Below are 20,058 nucleotides of genomic sequence, written 5' to 3'. Positions count from 1 at the left end.
TATCCGCATAGATGCACTTTCCTTTCCCGCTTGGCCTTCCCTCGAGGCCGAGAAAAAAGAGTGACACGATGTCTCTCTAATTACATTTTGTTGCTATAGTAGGACCTCATTGGTCAGGTAATTGTCGGTACTCTCGTCTGCACAATTCCCTATCGTTCGCAGAAACGTTTTTGCGTTGGAGGGCTTGGAAACAAGCCGTGCTTCCTCAGTCACTACGACTCTAGCAACCACTCCAGGAGAACGGCGAAGACGTAGCGAGTGCACGGCACGCCAGAACGATTTCTTCCCAAGGCACCCGCCTCTGGTAAGCCTCTCTCAAGAGTCTATGCCATATTTCCTACGATTGTGTGTACGTGTCCATTCCACGTTTTGAAACTCAGAATTATGGGCAAAAGGCTGACTCTGGTCGTTGTCCAACGTCCCCGAAAAGCACAATTTCTCTCGGGGCAATCCATCTCAGAGGGCACGCCTCACCCATTTCTTGCGTATGGGCAAAAGGCGTCTTGTCTGCTGTGTGGTTCGATGAAGGCGGTAGGAGACCCTTCCCACAACGCAACCGCACTTTTCCTCTGCAACAGCAGAAAACTGATGTCGCATATGGACACCGCAGAGGTGCGTGAAGACCTCCTTCGTTAGCAGCCCCAGTCACATACAGACCATCTACGCATCATGCGCAGAACACATTCATGCGCCGCTGAGTTGGTTTTCCGTGCCCTACGTCTTTGTAACCTAAGGGGAAGTCGTACGTTACTCCGGCTTCACCCGAATCGTAGGAGCGTGTGTGTTTTTCGTCCCCGACTTGCAGTCCCACTGCCTTCGATACCCGCAGGTTTTACATTGTCCATGTACTTATATCCATAATATCATCATCCATCATTTCCCAAAGACCGCCTCGTCTACCCCTTCCCCCCTTTCCTCTACCGCCTTGACGATTCCCCCCTCTTTTCCCCCTTCCCCCTCTCGCTGCTGCGTGACCATGCGTCCCGTCTGTTCGGCGCGTCTCGTTTCCACACGAAAAATTTTCATCACCAAGGAATTCGCGCTGTTCTTCTCCCCGGAGAACTCTGCTTTCCTCGCCACCTCCCCGCTTGCCGCTTCGCTCGGAGCCGGCCCCCCGGCGCTCGCTTCTTCTGGTCTCACCGGAGCCTTCTGCGCAATTGTCTCCGCGATCTTGCTCGGGATGGCTCTGTCCTGCTGGGCCGCCCCAGCTTTCCCTCCTTCCCTCTCCCTCTTTTAAACAGGATACAAGAGATCGGCGCAATTCACTAGCTGCTGGAGCCTGGACCGTCGACTGAACACCCAGCCCCCCCTGCCACTGTTCCTGGGGAATTTCCTGAGAACTGAGGAGAGACTTCACCCACAGCTGCATATCTTCTCTTGTGACCAACTCGCTCAGCGCTTCTCTGCTTAACTGTGAGAGACGAGACTTTGTCTGAGCAGCCTTCAGTGCTGCTGACAGACCCGACGAACTGCACATTTGAGGGACGTCCTCGCGACTGAGTGCAGCGCAACGCGCGGCAGAGCCAGTCTGGAACGTTGTTCCGGCGTGGGCTTCCTCACTGCCCCCGGACGCTGGAAACGAAAGGACGTGGTGCGTTGCACAGCTAAGAGGCACTGTAGGGACACCCGCGGGACAAGCGGCCGACCCGGAAGTCGACTGAATGAAAGGCGATAAAGCTTCAGAGGGCGGATCGTGGAAGGCGAGAAGAGGCCCCGGGGTTTCGATACCTGTCAGAGAATTAAATCGATTATTACTTTTGAACGCCGCTGCAGCCGACGGCTTGAAACCTCCTCCGTCCCCCAGGAGCAGCCGGCTGTGCTCGAGAAGCAGCTGGACTTGGGTTCGATAGTCAACTCCCCCAGGGGAGACTTTGACAGGTTCCGGCGATTGCTGCATGCCGTGTGCATCCTGCGCGGCTCGTCCTCTCGCTTCCTTCTCATCTGAAGCTTCACGGTCGCTAATACCACCGCAGAGCCCTCTCTGTCCTGTTATGCCCGCGAGGCCTTGCACCACAGTATTCTCTGCAAGCACGTTCCCTTGACACGGCGCGCATGCGTGCATCTGCCCAGAATTCGCCTTTGCTGTCTCCCGCCCCGCTGCGGCTTCAGGCTGTCGCTTCGGCGTCATTAGGATCTGTGCCGCCAGATTTGCAGCCGCACTGGGACTCCTGAAATGATTACGCGTGACCGCAGTGCCGTCCTTGGCTGCATCCATTTCCAAATCCGGAAAAGGGCCTTGCGCCAAGCCATGCGCCGCTGCTGGATTGCATTGCCCGTCAGAAGGACTACAGCTTGGTGCACATATCTTGCCTTCTGGGACAGGTGCGCGCGTGAGAAGTGCAGCGGCGAGATTCACTGGAAATGTATGAGGCAACTGGGCGGAACTGATTGTCAGAGAAGCCGAGGGAGCGAAGAGCGTCGCAGGCAGACTCTGCCGGCTCTCTGAAGAAGAGGCAACGGGCGCCTGACCCTGCAACGGGGAAGAAGACCCGGAACCGTACGCAGAAAGAAGGTTCGCCACAGAGGATGCCATCGTTTCAGGGTTCGGACGGTGAGCATGCAACTGAGGTATCCCAAGTGGACGTGCTGAGAACTGAGGCTGAAGAGAAGAGGAAGCCTGGAAAGGGTGAGAAAACAAATCTGTCTCTTGTTTCGGTGACCCGTCCACGAAAACACTTCCTCCCGTCCGGCTGACACCACCTTCACTGGAGCCCACAGGAGGACACAGCTCCTCGCTGTGCATCGCGACCAAGGGCGAACCAGGGGAGCGCCTGGTCCCAGATTGCCGCTGAAAACTACCAAAGTGAGCACCGGCCTCTTTGCGTTCCTCCACCCCTTCCCCTCCCGTCCTCACGCCGCGCTGTGCCGGCGCAGAGATCGGATTGTGAAGAGCACCTCCTTTTGCAAAGGGAAGAGACAACAGGTTTGCTTCCAACGAGTTGCCTGGGAACTCCGCAAAGCAACTGCTTTGCCCCTGACAGTTGAACGGCGGGAGATCTCGCGATTCTCTCGGCGCCTCTCTCGGCCCGTTCCTTCCACCTCTTCGTCCACTGGAGGCCAATCCTGCTTTGTGCCGCAATCGCCGTTCGTGGTGACTCTGAAGCTGCTTCATGCGTTCTTCGTAGAGCTCCTCCGGCGTTTTCATTTTCCCTTCCTCGGCTTCCTTTCCTGCTTCTGCCTCTCGCGCACCCCCCGACACCGCGCTCGCCGATCCACCTGATGTGCTGCTCTCTTCTTCCTTCACGTGTGCGCCACGTCTAGAGGCCGAGCGCACGTCTGCGTATGCGCATGCGTCCGCGTCCTCGCCTGCTCCTGAGCTCGACTCTCTGTCTGTCTCTTCCCCGCTGCAACACCCCACAGGCGACGATCGCCAGCGCGAGCCCCCGGAAGACTCATGCCCCAGCCACCCCTCAGGCCTCGACAGAAGGCCTTCTCGTCGGTCCCTGGGGGTCTCCCAGCTCTCAAACGCTTCCGCGCACGCACGCGATTTTTGCGTTCTCCAAACGCCCGAAGGCACGCCGCGTTGTCCCGACTCCCGGCCCGAATCTCCCGAGTTCTGCGGCTGACCACCCCACCACGCGAAAGCACCTCCAAGGCCCTCCGAAGAAGCGACGAGAGACCCGCCAGCGCAAGGGCTGTGCGCCGTCTGCGAGGGGGCGCTGCCCCAGCGAACCGCCACCTGGGCCGAAGAGACAGATTTTTCACTTGGGCACTCGCGCGGATTCCGCGAGGCAGGCTCCCCACTCCCAGTCGAGCCCCCGGAGAAAGGCAGCGGCGGGCGACGAGAAGCGACGAGACGCGGCAGGCGGAACAGCCCGTCCGCGCTCGGTTTGAGGACTGCCGAAATTTGCAGAGACGCTTTGAGCTCCACATACTGTTTGGGAAAGCAAAGGGACACAAAAGAGACAGAGCACACTCCACAGGGAGCGATGGGAGACACCGGAAAATGCTTCGCGCTAGACTTCGCCAACGCTTTCGGGCTGGCAGACTCAGGGACGCGAAACATCGGCTCTGTAGGTACACCGTGGATCACACAGCAACGCCGCAGCGACACGGGAGCAACCCAGCTTGGTGAGCTACGGACTGTGAGACAAACTGCTGGCCAAAACTGTCAGCAAGAAACTGTGATGCGAAATAGGGATGCCTTCGACATGCACAGGTACATACACCACACCGGTACCCGACTGCATGTCTTGCGGCAAGAGTTTGATACATCACGGGAGCAGGAGACCCCTCGATGTAACACACATGGCACAGGAGGGAAAAAAGTGGAAACAATCCTTTTGTGGGGGGGGGGGGGGGCAAAACCACGCACAAAATTCGAACGCGTCCACAGGGACGCGTTCGCGGACAAAACGAGACCAGGCTGTGACACTGTGTCGCCTGATCTCTCCTGAGGTCACTGAGACTCTCTTGAACGCCATGAAAGTTGCCCACGTTTCAAACGCGCGTGTTCCCTGATCTCTGTCCCTGATCACAAGAAAATCATGTCTCGTCTCGTTTTGCGGAGACTTGCCACAACAGCGCAGGAACAAGCGCTCGCGCATCGCGTGCACAAAGACGAAGTGTGTCTCCAGGCCCTCACCTTGCGATAAATAAGATCGAGGGCCAACGTCTGCTTCTTGCAAAGGAAGCGGCAGGCGTTTCCCAGGCTCTCAACGAAGGCTTCATCTGACGCAGAGAAAAAGGACATAAAAAAGGACAGATAAAAGGACAGGAATGACTGCCGCACCCCCTTCAAAGCCCGCCAACACCAACCCTGCACTCCGCCCAGCCCCCAGCCTATGCAACACTCGCTTCTTGGAAACACGAGAGGAGATGGAGAACCACCGGGCATTCGCTTTGCGGCGAAGAGCCCTCCAGATCCAACACACGACGAAGGAAAACAGAGACCAATACACACGCAAAGCGGTTCCGAGGCCTGCCGCGCACTTCCGGAATCCCAGAAAAAGGTTGCCTTGCAGTTTCGCCGGAGGATAAACACGCACGACACACACACACACGGAGACAAAAGCCAGAGAGAAAAAGGATCCCAAGTCACCACGGCTACCCCAGGGGTTCGCCTTAACAATTGCCAGCTTGCCTAGGGTACAAAAGATGGTTTCTTTGCCCGGCGCCGACATCCCCACTCCCCTGACTCGCCAGCGCGTAGGAGAAAGAAGAGCGGCGTCTCTAAGAGGAAAGCTTCTCTCACCTGACGTGAGAACGTCGACTGGAACAAGGGAGTCGGGAGATTCGTCTTCCGCCAGTTTCTCGCGAACTTCCCCGTGCCTTTCCCACATACCGTGAACGCTTCGAACAACGTCAAATAGACTTCGAAACTCGGCCGACGACCTGCGCTTGAGGCGTAAGCCCACCAGGTATCTGCGGGAAAACGCAGGAGCGTGGCAAGGCGAGGCAAAGACAGGTAACCCCCGCGCGGCATGCCAGGCAAAAACACAGCCGGCGACGAGCCACAGGCGCGGTGGTTATAAAGACACAGACACTTGGAATATTTACACCCTGTCCTGCGGGCGCATCGTGTGGCCACAAAAGATGCCCCGTGTGGCGTAGGACGTCGTCACCAGCATCGTCGCGCACAGTTTTTTCCACGTGACTTCGATACACGGTGTACTGGTGCACCGCAAAGGGAGCGAGAAAGAAAGACGAGAGAAGACGTAGCAGCGAGCAGTGGAGGAAGCGGCAAGTCACTAGACAGTCCACATCTAGAAGAAGGCCCACAGTTGAAATAAGAGCACAGAGGCTCCAGCAAGGATGCGGAATGATGACAAAAAAGATGGCAGCGTGTCCTGAACTGCACGTGGTTCGAACAAGACGATGATGTTGTGGCTGAATTCTATCAGAAGGTAGCTTGCGATGCAATTTACAGTGCCCGCGTTTCTGTCAGTCGCTGCAAGCTGCCTGCCTTCTCCGGGCATTCCTTTGAATCCTACGGCTGCCTGAGGCTCGCGAAAAAGGGTCGTGTCCCTGGGAGAATACGCCGGCAGCCTGAGAGGCAAAACGGCTCACCTTTCGCTGTTGGCGGCTCGACTGCGGATAGGCTTGATGATGGCGCAGTCCTCAAAGAGCCGCGCGACAATGTACACCAGACTCGCCTGAGAAAGGCGCGCGCGCGGCGGACGGCGAGAAACAGAGAACCTCTTTCCAGAGCGAGAAAAAAGCGAAGGAAAACCCCAAGGCAACCACCAGAGAGAGCGAGACGGACCACGGAGACGACGCGAAACGCAGAAGAAAAACAGAGAGAGAAGAAACACGGAGCAACAGACACACACACAGACGGAGATGGGCCCCTTCCTTCTGGTCAAAGAGAGCCTGACGCGCGCCCCGCAGTTCCACAGTGGCAAACGTTGCAATGATGTGAGAGTCTTTGCGTGCGGACGCGACTTTACAGATCGAGGACGAGAAACGACAGAAATGCGCCAACCCCCACAAGAGTTTGCGAAGCGACCTTCTCAAGGGCAAACAGACATGATCTGTCGTCTCCCAAGAGAGGCCACGTGGAAGGACAGCGAAGCAGAAAGGCGAGATACCCTAGAAAGCAAACGAGCCTACGACGAGTTGATCCAGCTTCTCACGGAGCGTGTTCTTGATAAACGAAAGCGCGACAACCTACCCCGTGAAACTTTGAGAAACGAAAGAGCGGCAACCTACCGTGAAATGCGTGAAGGTGTCGAAGATCTTGCAGACGAAGTTGCCGCCCTCCTCGAGCAGCATCAGGGCGAAGAGCAACTCCGAGAGGAGAAGCCGCGCACACAGGAGTTCCTGGTAGTTCTCGATGTGGCGTCCCGTCTTCTCATCGATTGCTGAGCCGCAAGAACCCGAACACAGTGCAAAGTCCAAATGAAAGGCGGGGCGACGCCCCTTGCCACTTCGCGGAGCATCTGGACGAAGGCTGCAGGCCATGACAGCCGCACACGCTTTCTACAAGAAAACAGCGCAACGCTTTGCTCGGTTCCCCCGCGACGCGCTCTGTAACTCTCATTCGTGCGATTGAGGGTTCCCTTCTTCTCTGTCCTCTTTCACTCGAGATGTCGCATAACCGCCGCATCTGCGCTTGCGGCCTCGACTGTATCTACCGTGAATCTGAAAGAAGGGCTCTTGACTTCTCTTATAACGCGGCTGACTTCGCGCGAGAGATCGGATTCGGTTCACATAGGGGTCTCGGCATCGACAGACGAAGCGAAACGCCAAAAAAGAGAAACCGAGCGTACGCGGGGCGAGAGAGAGAGCGCGAGACAGGAAAAGAAGACGAGGGAACGTGACACAGACGCGGGCTCAGCAACAAGAGAGAGAACGCGGAGACACCCGGGAGAGAAGGAAGACACAGAAGGGCGAGAAGATCGCGACAAAAACCGACAGATTATGAACGAGAGGCAGCCAGAAAACACCAAAACAGTGTAAAAGGTAAGGGGACACCACAGAGAGGACGACACAGCAAAGAGGGCCGAGAAACAAAGAGAGATTTCAAAAAAGAAAGGACTGACGCGTGGTCCGTGCCCGCAGGCCTGCGAAAGCAAAAAATCAAAACGCCCGGAAAACGCAAAATGAGAATAGCAGTCGCCGGCGGACCGAGAGCCAGTTCTGCGACGAGTTTTCAGCTGTCGCAGAGGTGTAAAAAATCATTTGGCTTTGTAGCGGCCGCAGACCCTCAAACGAGACGTTTCGTGTACTCCTCACGTCTTCGTGGGGCACAACCCACGAGAAAAACGTCGGCAACAAGGCAGCAAATCCGGGAACCCAGGCTCGCGCGAAACGGGGCAATAGAAGTGCATTCTCGGGGTTCAAGGCCGAGGAGCCCGTGACGCCGGGTGGCTCCAGTCTCTCAGCAGCACACACAGGAGCAGAAGCTGGAGGGAGACGCGCTCTGAAAAGGCGACCGATTCCAGCAGTTTGAGAGACGCACCCCGGACCCGAAGAGCGAGGGAAGCTCCAACGAGGATCTCAGAAAGGGAGGAGACGACGTGAGAGACCAGGCGTGCGCACGGCCCGTTACGCCGGGGAACGCGAAAGCAAAGCCTCCCCCCTCGACAAATCCACGACTGAGCGGCAAACCCACCACACGCCCTTGTTTCTCTTCAGTGGCCAGATGAGACGCTCGAACCCTCGCGCGGGCGAGGCAACGCGCAAAGAACATCCAAGAAGTGGATCTAATCCCGGCCAAAGAGACCGGCCGCTCTCTAAGGGCGGCCTCGTTACCTAGCACGCACACGAATCCCCTTTCCTCACCTAGGTGGAAGCCTCCATCGGCCACAACGAGGCACACGTGGGGAACACCTTGGTAGGTTTCTGCGTCCTGCGTATCTGGCGTGTCTCGTGTGTCGGTTCCACCTTTCCGTGCTTCGCCGCTATTCTTGTCTCCTCTCCCCAGGAAGGCTGTCTCCTTTGTGGCGGCTTCCGTGGAGCCTTGGGCGCCGGCCGCCTGGAGCCAAGCCGTGTCGGGCCTCGGCAAAGGCGGGACATCTGCCTTCGGTGCGCTGACGTGGGAGCCCTCAAGAAAAGTGTCGGAGCTCGCGGAAGTCGACAGGCTTTCCTGACTCCACAGCTGAGACCCGGGCTGTTCGCTTTCTTTTCCACTTTCCCCAGCGCGATCTGCGACGAATGAATTTCTTTCCGAGACAGTCGCGGCTTTCAGTTCTGTCTCAGGGGCGTCTGCGAGCCCAGTTCCCCCCATGTGTGCCGTCGCATCCACAGGTGTCCCTGAGCACGCATCCTTGCGCGCGTCTGCTCGCCTCAGAAGCGCCTCGGTCTCCATGCTTCCTGTGGCCGCCGAGCCGGAGCGTTTTGTCTCCGTCACCGATGCGGAATCGCCGAAGCTCCCGCGATGGTCCCCGCGGACTCCCTTCTTCTGAAACTGTTTCGCGGCTTCGGCGACCCACCTGGAAACTGCGGCCTTGCCGTGAGCGAGATTCTTCCCCCTGTACACATTCCCAGTTCCATCCGCTCCCCACAGCGCTGCGCGGACACGCAAGAGAGAAGACACGAGAAGCGCGCGGTTCACTTCCTGCTGTCCGCTGTGTGTGTGCCTCTCTGTCGACGACACACACGCCTGGTGAGAAAGACGTCGAGAGAAGACAAGCAAACTGCCGCAACGCCACGACGCTCTTCCCAGGCACTCGAGAAAAAACCACCGGAATCCAATCTGTCCCTTTGTTTTGGAAAGGATAAGCTACGACCTCCCCTCCCAACGACAGGACCCGTCACGGCCGCCACGGTTTAATTGAACGCCAACTGGGCTCTTTTTTCAAGAACATGGGGGTGGCGGCAACTCCGGAAAAAAATCCGGAGCCCCAGCGGGACAAGCAAGCAAAAGACGTCCAGGAAAACGACGCAACCAGAGAGAGAGACTTCCAAAACCCCAACGTTCTCGCGTTATCCGTACCTTTCCATCGAGGGTTCCCAGCAAGATGCGGGTACCACAGTGTCCGAGCCTTCCGGCGGTCTCCGTCGGCTGCGCCGGTTGCGAGCGTCATGCCAAATCCACATACTACGGGGGCACATGGAAAATCCGAGAGCGACTCGGATGTCGTGGAGGCTCGCGCGTCTTCCCTTTGTTCTGTTGCGGTGCCATCTTTCGTCTTCCCCACTCCGTTTTTGGCATCGCCATGGAATGCGCCTGCGGCCCCAACACTCCGCACCCGGTCGTCCACGGACACCTTCCCTCCACGCTCCAAACTGTTCGCTTCCAATTCTTCTTCCGCCGGAGCGTAGAGAAGAGGAGGCATCGCAGGCCGCAAAATCGATTCCGCACTTCCTTGCAGGACAGGGCCTGCCTGCCCCTTGATGGGCTTCAGCAGGAAAAGGCTCCAAGCCCCGGGTCCCCCACAGATGTCGACAAAAACGCGGAGGTTTTCCTCGTTCTCAGACGAAACGCGCGGGCTTCGACAAGTCTCTCCTTCTCCCTCTATGGAGCACGAAACTTTCTGCTGACGCACAAAGGAGCTTTTCCCCTTCTCGCCGCGAGATGAGCCACCAAACGGCCCTGACCCAACCGGCAGTCGAACACTGTCCCCATGTGTCGACAGAAGAACCTTTTCGATTTGAAGCGCCTGCAGCTCTTCTCCAGGCCCAGCACCTATCTGGCCCCTTTCTAGAGACGCGCTCAACTCGTGGTCCTTCTCGTCCTTGTCCTTACGTGTTGAATCGCCTCCGCGGGTCTCGGGAGACCCGTGTGAACACGTCTCCTGGGGTTGACGGCACTCTACGCCGTTAGTCATTAGTTCAGAAGCGAAAACCACATTTCCACTGTCGTCCTCTCGTTTCGCCTTTTCCGTTTCCTGCTTGATTGCCACGATACTGTCTCTCTCTGCTTGCGCCTTGTCTCCGCGGCCTCCGAGCTCCTTCCCTGCCTCGTCGCCTCGTGCGTCCGAGAGTACACAGCAGCCCAGGAGAACGCCTACACGCTTTCTTTGCTGGAGATCCCGGGAGACGGGCGGCCACACGGCCGAGCGTTCTGCCAATGAGTGGGCCCCATGTGTTGCCCCGCAAATTGTCTCTGCCTCCGCGCAGCTACTGACTGGGAGAGACAAAGGAAACGAGCTTGGGTTCCGGGCCGGGGGGGTCTCGAAAGAGGCAACCTCGCCGCTAAGGCCACAGTGAACGGCCAGCGCATCGCAAATCTCCTCAATTTTGTCCCCAGCTCGATTCAAGTGTTTCTTGCTCCACCCGTCACGAGGAAAGACAAAATCGCGGGCGGCTCGGTAGAGCCAGTCTGTCGCAAAACACGCAGCAGAGACGAGACGTAATCATGCGAACGATCTCCCAATCGGTACACTGGTGAATCGCCGATCTAAAACGGGAACACCTCTCTCTGTCTCGACGAAACGGTGGTCCACCGAGGACTCGGCTGCGACTAATCAAGCACCGGTTAAGGAAGAAGGGAAGAAAAACACGAGCGACCGCAAAAAATGGTACCGTCGTATGAACGTTATCACTGATCATTCTCTGTACAAAGGGAGACGATCTGCATAAGACCCTGCATTCAAACCTACCCATCTATGCACATGAGTATGTGCATGCGACACCGTAAATATACGCACATTCACATGGCCAAATGCGCCGCGGCATCGACGGTAGCCTGAGTTGCGGTTGAATTTTTTTTTGGAAAGGCTCGAGTATCAAGGCACATCTATCCATGTGAAAAGTGCCGCCAACTCCGTGCGATGGGATAAACCACAAGTGACCAGACGATCTGAAGCTACGCCCTGGATTTTGCAAGCTCTGAATGTGTCTGTACCCTCACGAGGGCACAGATCTCTCGGCGCAGTGCCCGTGAGCTTACACTGAGACATTCTATGCGGAACGTTGGTCCTGCGTGCTATCTCAGCTGCGACCGGAACCCAGGGACAGAAGTGGAGGCTCGCTTACCGAGTTCTTCGTCGAAAATTGAATCCAATCGCGTTTTCTTTGTCCAGAGCGAGCGCACAGCGTCGGCGTCGCAGAAGGTACCGGAGAGGAACCGGCAGGAATCTGTGGAGGCGCCAACTTGCATAGGGACTCCCCTGTTCTCATTAGGTTCGGATCCTGCCTCCGGGTTTCTATCGGCTTTGAAGACGCCGAACGAAGCTCCACAGCCTTCGCGTTTCGCTCTCTTCTCACAGCTCTTCGGTCCGTCAATTGCAGCCGGTCCGGCCTTCGGCCTGTCTTCTTGTTCCCCCACTGCGGCGGAGGCAGGCCCAGCTGAGGACTCTGTCCGAGAAAAGACTCCGTGGGTAGCTCGAAGGATAGCCTCGCTCTCCTGGCCGTCTTGGTTTGGACCCGCCTTCTCAGATCTCCTGCCAGCTCCTGTGACCGGCACCGCGGGGCTGCAGTCAGTCTTCTCGTTGTTCTTCGCATCGTCTTGAGGGGTCCGTCGGTCGCCTTCTCTCTGACTGTTGCTTCGCGCCGGTGGATCCTCAGAACCAGGCGTCGCCTTCCCGCGTCCTCCGTCGCTCACAGGAAACACACCGCGCCCTGTTGGTTCGTTTCTTCCCAGAAAGCTCCCTTCTGTCGCTTCCGACGTCAAACGCGGCACTGGCGCCGCTCCCACTCGAATTTTGAAAAACTCCAGCTGAGGAACAATTAGCAGGCGGTGAAGCAGCTGCGCGCGCTCGTCTCCGACAGCCATGCCAGGGTCGTTTTCCTCCATTCGGAGCATCTGCTCCATCATTTCTCTTCGTGCGGCATTTGCCTCCTCTTCTTCCCTCTCGCCCTTGCTCCTGAGGTCTCCACCCCACTCAGCCGCGTTGCTCCCTGTCCAGTGCTCCGCCTGACTCGCCAGAAAGTTCGGACGAACGGAGATAACGGAAGGCCGAGCTCGGTCATTCGCTCTATTCCCTCGCGTTGCAAAGCGTTCCAGCGACAATGCCGCACAAGATGCGCCTTTCAAGCCTGGAGAACTTCGTACGTATCCGTCTCCGCCGTCCCGCGGGCTTGGCTTGGTATTGCCAGCGAACACGGACGTCTCGTTACAGAACGGCTTTTGAGTACAGCCGGGAACCGACGCAGTGAACGTATTTCCCTCATTCTCAGAGATGAGCGTGGCGCGCCAGGGAGACGAGGATATGCCGTAAAACGCCTCCAGACGAGTCAGGTTACACTCATCACCTTCGGTCTTCAGTTGTGTGGGTTCATGTTGGGACTCTGGAGTGGAAAATGGCAAGCACACGTCCGACTGAGGCCCTGGAAATCCAGCGGCGTACGGATTATCGGGATGCCACCTGGAGGCAGTGCGACAGCGATCACTGCCCCTGTTTGATTCTGAAGCAGGGGAAAAGCTCTCGGGAGCCAGTCCTTCTCTTTGCCGAAGCCCACGACACTCGTCTTCAAGGTGAGTTCCAGGCAGTCTCGCCTGATCCTCTGCCTCAGCCCTCAACAGTGCGCAGTCTACACGACCTAGGCCGGTACGCTCGAAGTCAACGCTTCTTCTGACAGGCGTGACACGCCCTTCCCCTTTCTGGCGGCCGGCGTGTCCGTCGGTGTCCCAGTGGCTACGGCCACTCGCACGCATTCGGGCAGGCGGCGCAACGCCGTTCTGCGTTGGTAAGACCTGAGACGGATGCGCTGACGAGGAGAGAAAGGCGCCTGACCACACCTCACATGGGGAAGACGATCTGGGTTCTTTGCCATTGGCAGGATGCAGCGGATCCGCCTGCCGTGGTGTGTGGCTCTCCATTATCGGGGACGGGGGAGGAAAAAACTCCGTTCCACTTTCCCGTTGTTTGAGCGGGATGACTGAATTGAGAGAGCGATGGAAGCTTCGCTTTCAAAAGGCTGCAAGACCCTGAGGCGGAAGATCTCTGCTCCTGCTCTTCCCCCGACGGGCGTCGCCAGCTTGAAGGCCGCGCCGGCCCGAACAGCCCTGGAGCCGAGCGAACGACTGCAAGATGGGATAAATGCGGTCAACTGGACACCCCAGACCTAGAGAGATGGCGCAGGAAGCTGCGGAACGGGTGTGCCGATGGTGGGATAACGAAAAGGAGAATCTGCCCGCGTCAAAACGGTAAGCTACTACGTACAGAAACTGACGCATAAACTGGCGGGAAACACGGCAAGGCAAGGGCGACGTGACACAACCGACATCCAGCGAGCCGCCCGTAAGCTGTATGGTGTAGCTCTTGGCGATTTTCCGATTGACGCAAAACCAAGCAAGGCGTGACAGATACTCTCAAAATAGGAGGTGTCAACGGCCGGTTGCGTTGAACCGCTTGTCTCGAACATATAATTGAAACGGGAATCAACACACAGGGTTGATTTCGAGAGCCGGCTTCGCACACCAAGCGAAAACCATAACACGATAACAGCAAACAAAGAGTTCCCAGCCGCGTGATGTAGTCAGAAAACGAGTTTCGAACTGCCGCCACTGGACTGAAATGACTCCTCTCCTGCCTCTCTCGCACGGAGACGAGAACCGACGAGCACTCAACGGTCATGCGTGTGTCTTTACAGCGTTGCGGGGCCAAATGTCCGCCGATGCTGCCATCCACCTCTCGCCAAAATCACCGCAGAATGACTGACACATTCGCTGTTGACTTTTTTGTCACACTTTTCGCATGTACGCCTTTTCCACACGGGGACACAAGCGCGCATTCTGCCGTTACGGCCAAAAGTTATACGCACAGCTACCTGTCTCCCAAGTGAAACAGCGCTCGCGCAGCACTGCACTCGTTGGGGTACAGTTCCTGCTAAGTTTTATGTCTGGGGGTCAAACGGCAAAGATCCTCGATTGTATAGCGAGAACATTCCATGCAAAATCTTGGAAGCGAACACACTGGAACGCAGCCGACACGACAGATCAAGGACATGGTTGCCAGCCCGAAGGTCCGCGTGAGGTCACACACGACGAGTGTGCGCGAAGGTGAGCAAAGTGGGCGAATCTGTGACGAGCAATGGCGCGGCCTAGCGCATCCTCTGACGTGAAAGCTCACTGGTAAGGCAGCCGAAAAAAATGCCATGTGACTTACAACAATAGAAGAGCAGCATACGTACGTGTAATAGTGAAGCTACTTCCACGCTAATGTTCACGTTTCTACTGAAGGGGGTTGCCTTTTTGGTCAGCCGTAAATCGAGGCAAGAGCCGACGGCCTGCCATCGAGAAGTCCCTTTTCGGCATTTGCTCTCAGTCAGCATGCTTTCTGGTCTCCAACGTGTTCCCTTCCTCCCCTGCTGCCTTTTGTAATAAGCGGTGTGTAGGCAACTCGTTTACAAATCTTGAAATACTCCCGAGAACTCGTCTCACGTTTCGAACCTAAGGGCGGACGACCGAGCGGCAGTCAGCTGTGACGTGTGCTGTTAGGTGTAACGCTGGAGACGTGACACGCACTTGGGTGCTAACAACGAAACGAAGCCGCCACCCCATTGTCATCGCTCCTCACGTTGGCCTTCTGGGCAATGCGTGAATGCAACTGAAAGCAAACCGTTGCAATGCCCAAGAGCTGTGTCCAGCGGTCGTTCCTTTTTCCGGATCTCATTCAACTTCGTTGGGTCCGCCGCGGTTCAGCGCTGCCAGTATGAGTCACACCTCTCAAACGAAAAGTTTCACAGTTGTAGTTTTTTAACGCCTGACCAGCTGTCTTGCGTATTGCCAGAACCCGCATACGCGTGTCTGCTGCGGCAAGCTTCCAAGCACAATGCTATTGCTTTCCAAGGCACAAAAAAGCCTCATCAGCGATTGGCGGCCAACGTGGCTCGAGGCTTGACCATGTAACGGCCTACGTTACTCGGTCAGTGCGCTAAGAAACTACGGCTTCCAGCTTCAAATGAATGTTTATAGGTTGCTGGGACGGTGGCATCACCCATATCCGAACATGCCTCGAGCTCTCGCGTTGGTTGCGGCACGCCTCGCGAGAGTCATCCAACGTGAAAAGCACAGAGAAGCTAAAGTTAGCACGAGCCCACCCTTGTAACTGTTTCATCATGAGTCGGCTCCATTAGAATACCACTTGCTTTGAACCCGCCACGAGGGCGTAGCCTGAGGCATCCGGCATGCGTTCGCGCGTTTCGCCCTGCCTGTTGTGTAGGCGCGTCAGAGTTCTGTATGCCATGCAGCCGCTCTAGCTTTCCAGCGCGCCCTAATGCATGCCACATTTCATATGGCACCTTGAGTTGGGGGGGTTGTGGATTTCAGCATTTGATAAATTGCCCCCTGTCAACGGCATCCTCAAACGGTTCCCAAAAAACCTCTAACGCGGATATTGCTCCTATGCGTCACGGGCGACAGCTTTTTTCCCAGATATGGACGTTGTTTCCAGCATGTATGTATCGACTGGAAAAATTCTACCTTTTCGTGACGATGACAAGCAGAGTCTCGTTAACACTTTCGATACGCACTCCAGGGAAGCGGGCTAAACTCAATCGGCAATCGCCTTTTGTATAGACATTCTTAACCAAGATCCCAGTTTTGATACTGTCCATGTGTTTCAACAACGCACGAAGGCGTTAACCAACTGCCTCCTACGCCACGTTGTCTCACTCGCGTTTCGCAGTTTCACCGAGCCGAGAGACCTTCGGGTACGCGTTTTCTCCGGATCCCTTAAGTGTGGAAACTCCTAGCCGCATCACGCAGTCTCACTCCGCTATTCTGGCAAATGCGGCCTTAGCCTAATCAGGAAACGGATTATACCAGCCCACCCGCGTAACTCTGGATATCACTGATGCAAGAACTTGAAGAAAAGTGGTGGTTCCATACGATCTTCTGCAGGAACTGGAAGATGCCGCATCTATTACGCGAGAGTCTCTCCACAATGTGCGTGGATGCAACTCGTTAGCGCAAAACTGATGCCTTCGTGCCGGAACTCACAGTTGCCATACGCTACGAGAAACACAATCCCCTGTGGAAGAGTGGCATTTCCTTCCTCGGCCAAATATGGCAGACAGTGGTCCACAAAAAAGTACTTCCTGTATTTCCTTGGAAGAGAAACGTTAGCATAGTTGCATCCTGTCAGACCCGAATCAAATGCCGCAGAAATCCCTTTTGACAATGGCAGACGCTAAGTCTCCGCTTGAGTACGGAGACACGATTTCTGTTCGGAGTTAGTGCATTGGGCGGTGTGTTTTGGGCAGTATCACAGCCACAGTGGCGAGAAGCTTAGTTATCGCATTTGCATGGGTTGCCGATGGAATGCAGCCACGAGAAAACAAGCTGTCGGTGGCCCAACTTACTTTGCCCCGAATCGATCCGGACTATTTTTGTGGAATTTTTCGTCCAAGCTACCGCGACCGCGCCGCGCCGCGCATGCAGACATACACCCAATCACTCGATTTCTAACGCATGCAATGCTTTTCCCGGAACTTTCGTTGTAATATTCCCTCTCATGACAAGATTTCCCCTCATCCTTCGCCTTTTGCTCAGTTATGTACCCCGGTCTTCTTTGCCGCACCTTCGAGGGCGTCGCCAACTTTGTTGATTCCGAATTTTTGCGCAGGTGACAGCTAGGCCACAGGCAGCGAATACTCTTGTTAATGAATTGGCGGTATGTCGTATCTTCCTTCACCTGAAAACGTGAACTTTATCTTCTGTTCTTCTCTCTCCTCCCAAGGAACGCCCATTGAAGCTCAATTCTTTTGTGGATCTGCGTTTCTTTTCCCGTCTTTCATTTCACCGTGGCCCCACATTTAGCCTTCCTTTTGCGTACCTAATGGCTGTTACCCGCTAGATCAGCTTTCCAGCAACAGGGAAGCACCGCGGTGTTTTTTCCTCCTCCGTCTTGCTGGAAGTTTGCCCTGGGATCTCGGAGCAGAAAGGCTGTGCTCCACTCAGGACAGTGCCGCCACGCTTCATTGATGCTGGGGAAAAGATCTGGAAGCCTTCGTGGCACAAGAAACACGAAACAGAAAGGACGCCGAGGAAAAGCGAGGGCGGAAAGACGGGGCACACATCAAAGGGTATATCTTGGGTTAATGTTTCATCCTCTTAACCACTGCAGAAGGCTTGGTGGATGCATGCTTATGTGCCTTTCGACAGGGCAAGGTGGGACGGGAAATTGAGTTCACCGCCGCTTCTCGCATGCTCAAGGGAGCTCGTCGCGATGCGTACAGACAGCTCCCCGCGCGGACCCTCGTCCATGGATGCCTCCTTGGAGGGGAATCCGTTGGAGGAGGCGACTTCACGGAAAAGTGCTCCACAGAAGAAACGGCGTCTCGATAATGGGAAGGGGACTTCTGCGTCTTCTTCGTTGTCTGCGTCTTCTTCCCTAACTGCTCCGTCTTTGCTTGCCACCCAGCGGAAGAAACGCGAACCAGGAATTGTGTATATCTCACGAATTCCTCCTCGGATGAACCGTGCAGCGCTTCGTCGCTACTTTGATCGCTTCGGCCAGCTGGGGCGACTCCACATACAGGACGACGGCGCCGGGGATCAGCGCCGCAATCGCCGTTCGCCTTCTTCTCAGTCGAAATCCGCATCCTCTGCTGTCGCGACAGAGGGCTGGCTAGAGTTTCTCGATAAGCGTGTGGCCCGTCGTGTGGCGGGCTTTTTGAATGGGCAGCCGATCGGAGGAACGAAGCGAAAGAGCCGGTGGCGAGAAGATCTCTGGTGTCTGACGTACCTCAAAGGCTTTTCATGGCAACAGCTCATCGAGGAGAAAGTGTACAAACGTCGCGTTCGCGAAGCTCGACTTAATGCCGCGCTCAACGAGGTGAAGCGCCAGAACTCGCTGTACCTGGAGTTAGTCGACGAGCAAAAGAGATTCTTGAAAATGGAAGAGAAACGGGCCGGCAAAAGGAAAGACCGGGAAGATAAGGAAGACCTCGGTGAGGCTGAGAGTCACTCTTTGGACGGCGAAAATGAAGCCACAGAGGGAAGAGAAGAAAAGGGAAAGCAGCTGAAGAAGAAAACGCCTCGTGGGCACAATCCAGAAAAACGAACGGCTCATCCACAAGCTTCACTTAAAACCGGCGGTGTCTTGGGAAAGGCAAAAGATGGCCCCTCTGGCCGAAACTCAGGCGGCACGAAAGAGTCTATGGCGAGAGGAGAGCGGGCACAGGTACCAAAAACTGGAACCCGGGCCATTAGCGATGCTGTTCTTGATCAGTTCGTTATGTGAGACCGACCATCCAACGAAGAACGAACGTTCCCAGATTTCTCCACCAGCGCACTAACCGCCCCCGCGTTCTGAGTCAGTCTTGCTTCTGTCAAGAAGGCTGCGTCTTGTCTTCGAAGCGGTTCGTGTCCGGATTTCGTACAGCACTGGATATCAGTGTTTGCTGCTCACGTGGGAGGCTGCGCTCTGAAGCGCGATATGACGAGAAGCCGGTACTTTTCTGCCATCCAGTACCCTCCTTCCCGACTCAGTGTTCAAAAGGTGGACAGAGAAAAAAGGAAGGTTTCTTTCCCGAATTCCCATGATGAACAAAGGAGAGCTGCCCGATGGTTTGCCGTTGGTTCCTTTCTTAGTTTCCTCCGCATGAGAGCCGTGTCGAGTGGACCCCCCCCAAGAGGGTACAGCAGCTTCACACAGAGCCTATGGTAGCTGGCGTCCACTTTTTAGCACCAAACGAACAGATTCTTTTGCACTGCCTGATTTAAAGGCAACTGTCCTTGCACTAGAACAACCATATCTGAAGGTCTGAACGTAACTTCCTATTGGGCGCAGATGGGGCTGGAAACTCCTTGGTTTACGCAGAATGTACACCACGAAGGAATATCTAACATACCATCCATGTGCCGGGGCCACAGAGGAGATTGAAATTCGCAGTGAACAATCCAAGAGATCAGCGTCAAGCACACAGCATGCTTCATGATTTTGTTTTCCGGAGAGGAGTCGTCTGACGAATATCATCAAGCTGCATTTTCTGTGGATTTTGGGAAAAGATGAAAGGAGGGCTTTCCAATAGGCAGAACTCTGTGCGGCTTTTCTATGCAACAGAAAAACCATCCGAGTCAATGCAGAACGTGCTTCGCAGTGAAGAAGCAGGCAGCGCTCTTTCTGACAACGCCACCAGTTGCATGCTGCTTCGAAAAAATGCAGATGCCAGAAGGCACAACAGGAGACCGTTTGGGCTGACACAGTGTGGGCGACAAGTTCGGACTCCAAAGCTCGCGTGGTGGACGTATTCCCGTTTCATATGATAAGCACCAGCTTTGTCGCCCCGTAGGATGGAGCTCTGGAGTGTCTCCCCTGAACAGGCATTAATCTACGTCACAGTAACAATTGCTCGGTGTCCAGCTCCTCCTGCAATTTGCATAAAAAATCTCTTGCATCTACAGGAGTCCACATGACGGCAAGCGTCTTGCGTGTATCAGCTTCCTCCCTTCCTGCAGGGCGTCCTCTCTAGACACAGGCAACGACTTGGAAAAGACACAACATATATGATACCGGCCTCTGGCTCATTGGCAATGGGTTGACAATACAGTCAATGAGGAACAGAGCAAACTCGAATCCCGCGCCGTTCGGGGTTTCGTAAGAAAGTGCCATGCTAGTTCCGTCCCACAGTCTCACCACATCAACTGTTTGCTTCTAAAAACCTATGGGGCGGTAACATCGCCGCTTTTTCGAAGACACATCCTTCGTGTACGGCTTGGCTTGTAAGCCTCGAAAGACCCCTTGAGTGTGCGTTGTTGTGTCTCGACCGGGGGGACACAAG

The 20,058-nt window shown here is 55.7% G+C and overlaps 2 protein-coding genes across 2 annotated transcripts; one reads left to right on the top strand and one right to left on the bottom strand.

The window, feature by feature from the left end:
- Positions 1-873: 873 nt before the first annotated feature.
- Positions 874-12,985, bottom strand: NCLIV_005110 (putative ftsJ-like methyltransferase domain-containing protein; the record flags this gene model as incomplete). The annotated part of the gene is made up of 9 exons (XM_003880021.1): positions 874-1,228; positions 1,647-3,874; positions 4,586-4,671; positions 5,195-5,364; positions 6,010-6,095; positions 6,652-6,803; positions 8,227-8,952; positions 9,380-10,354; positions 11,365-12,985. The coding sequence occupies 9 exons, from the start codon at positions 12,983-12,985 to the stop codon at positions 874-876; spliced, it is 6,399 nt and encodes a 2,132-aa protein (XP_003880070.1).
- A 4,516-nt stretch (positions 12,986-17,501) lies between these two features.
- Positions 17,502-18,518, top strand: NCLIV_005100 (gd15873, related; the record flags this gene model as incomplete). Its single annotated transcript, XM_003880020.1, has 1 exon — positions 17,502-18,518. The coding sequence occupies one exon, from the start codon at positions 17,502-17,504 to the stop codon at positions 18,516-18,518; it is 1,017 nt and encodes a 338-aa protein (XP_003880069.1).
- Positions 18,519-20,058: the final 1,540 nt, after the last annotated feature.

The sequence above is a fragment of the Neospora caninum genome, chromosome II, assembly GCF_000208865.1.
Source record: "Neospora caninum Liverpool complete genome, chromosome II".
Lineage (NCBI taxonomy): Eukaryota > Apicomplexa > Conoidasida > Eucoccidiorida > Sarcocystidae > Neospora > Neospora caninum.
Note: the sequence above shows the minus strand (reverse complement) of the source record. Positions and strands in the feature narration are given on the sequence as shown.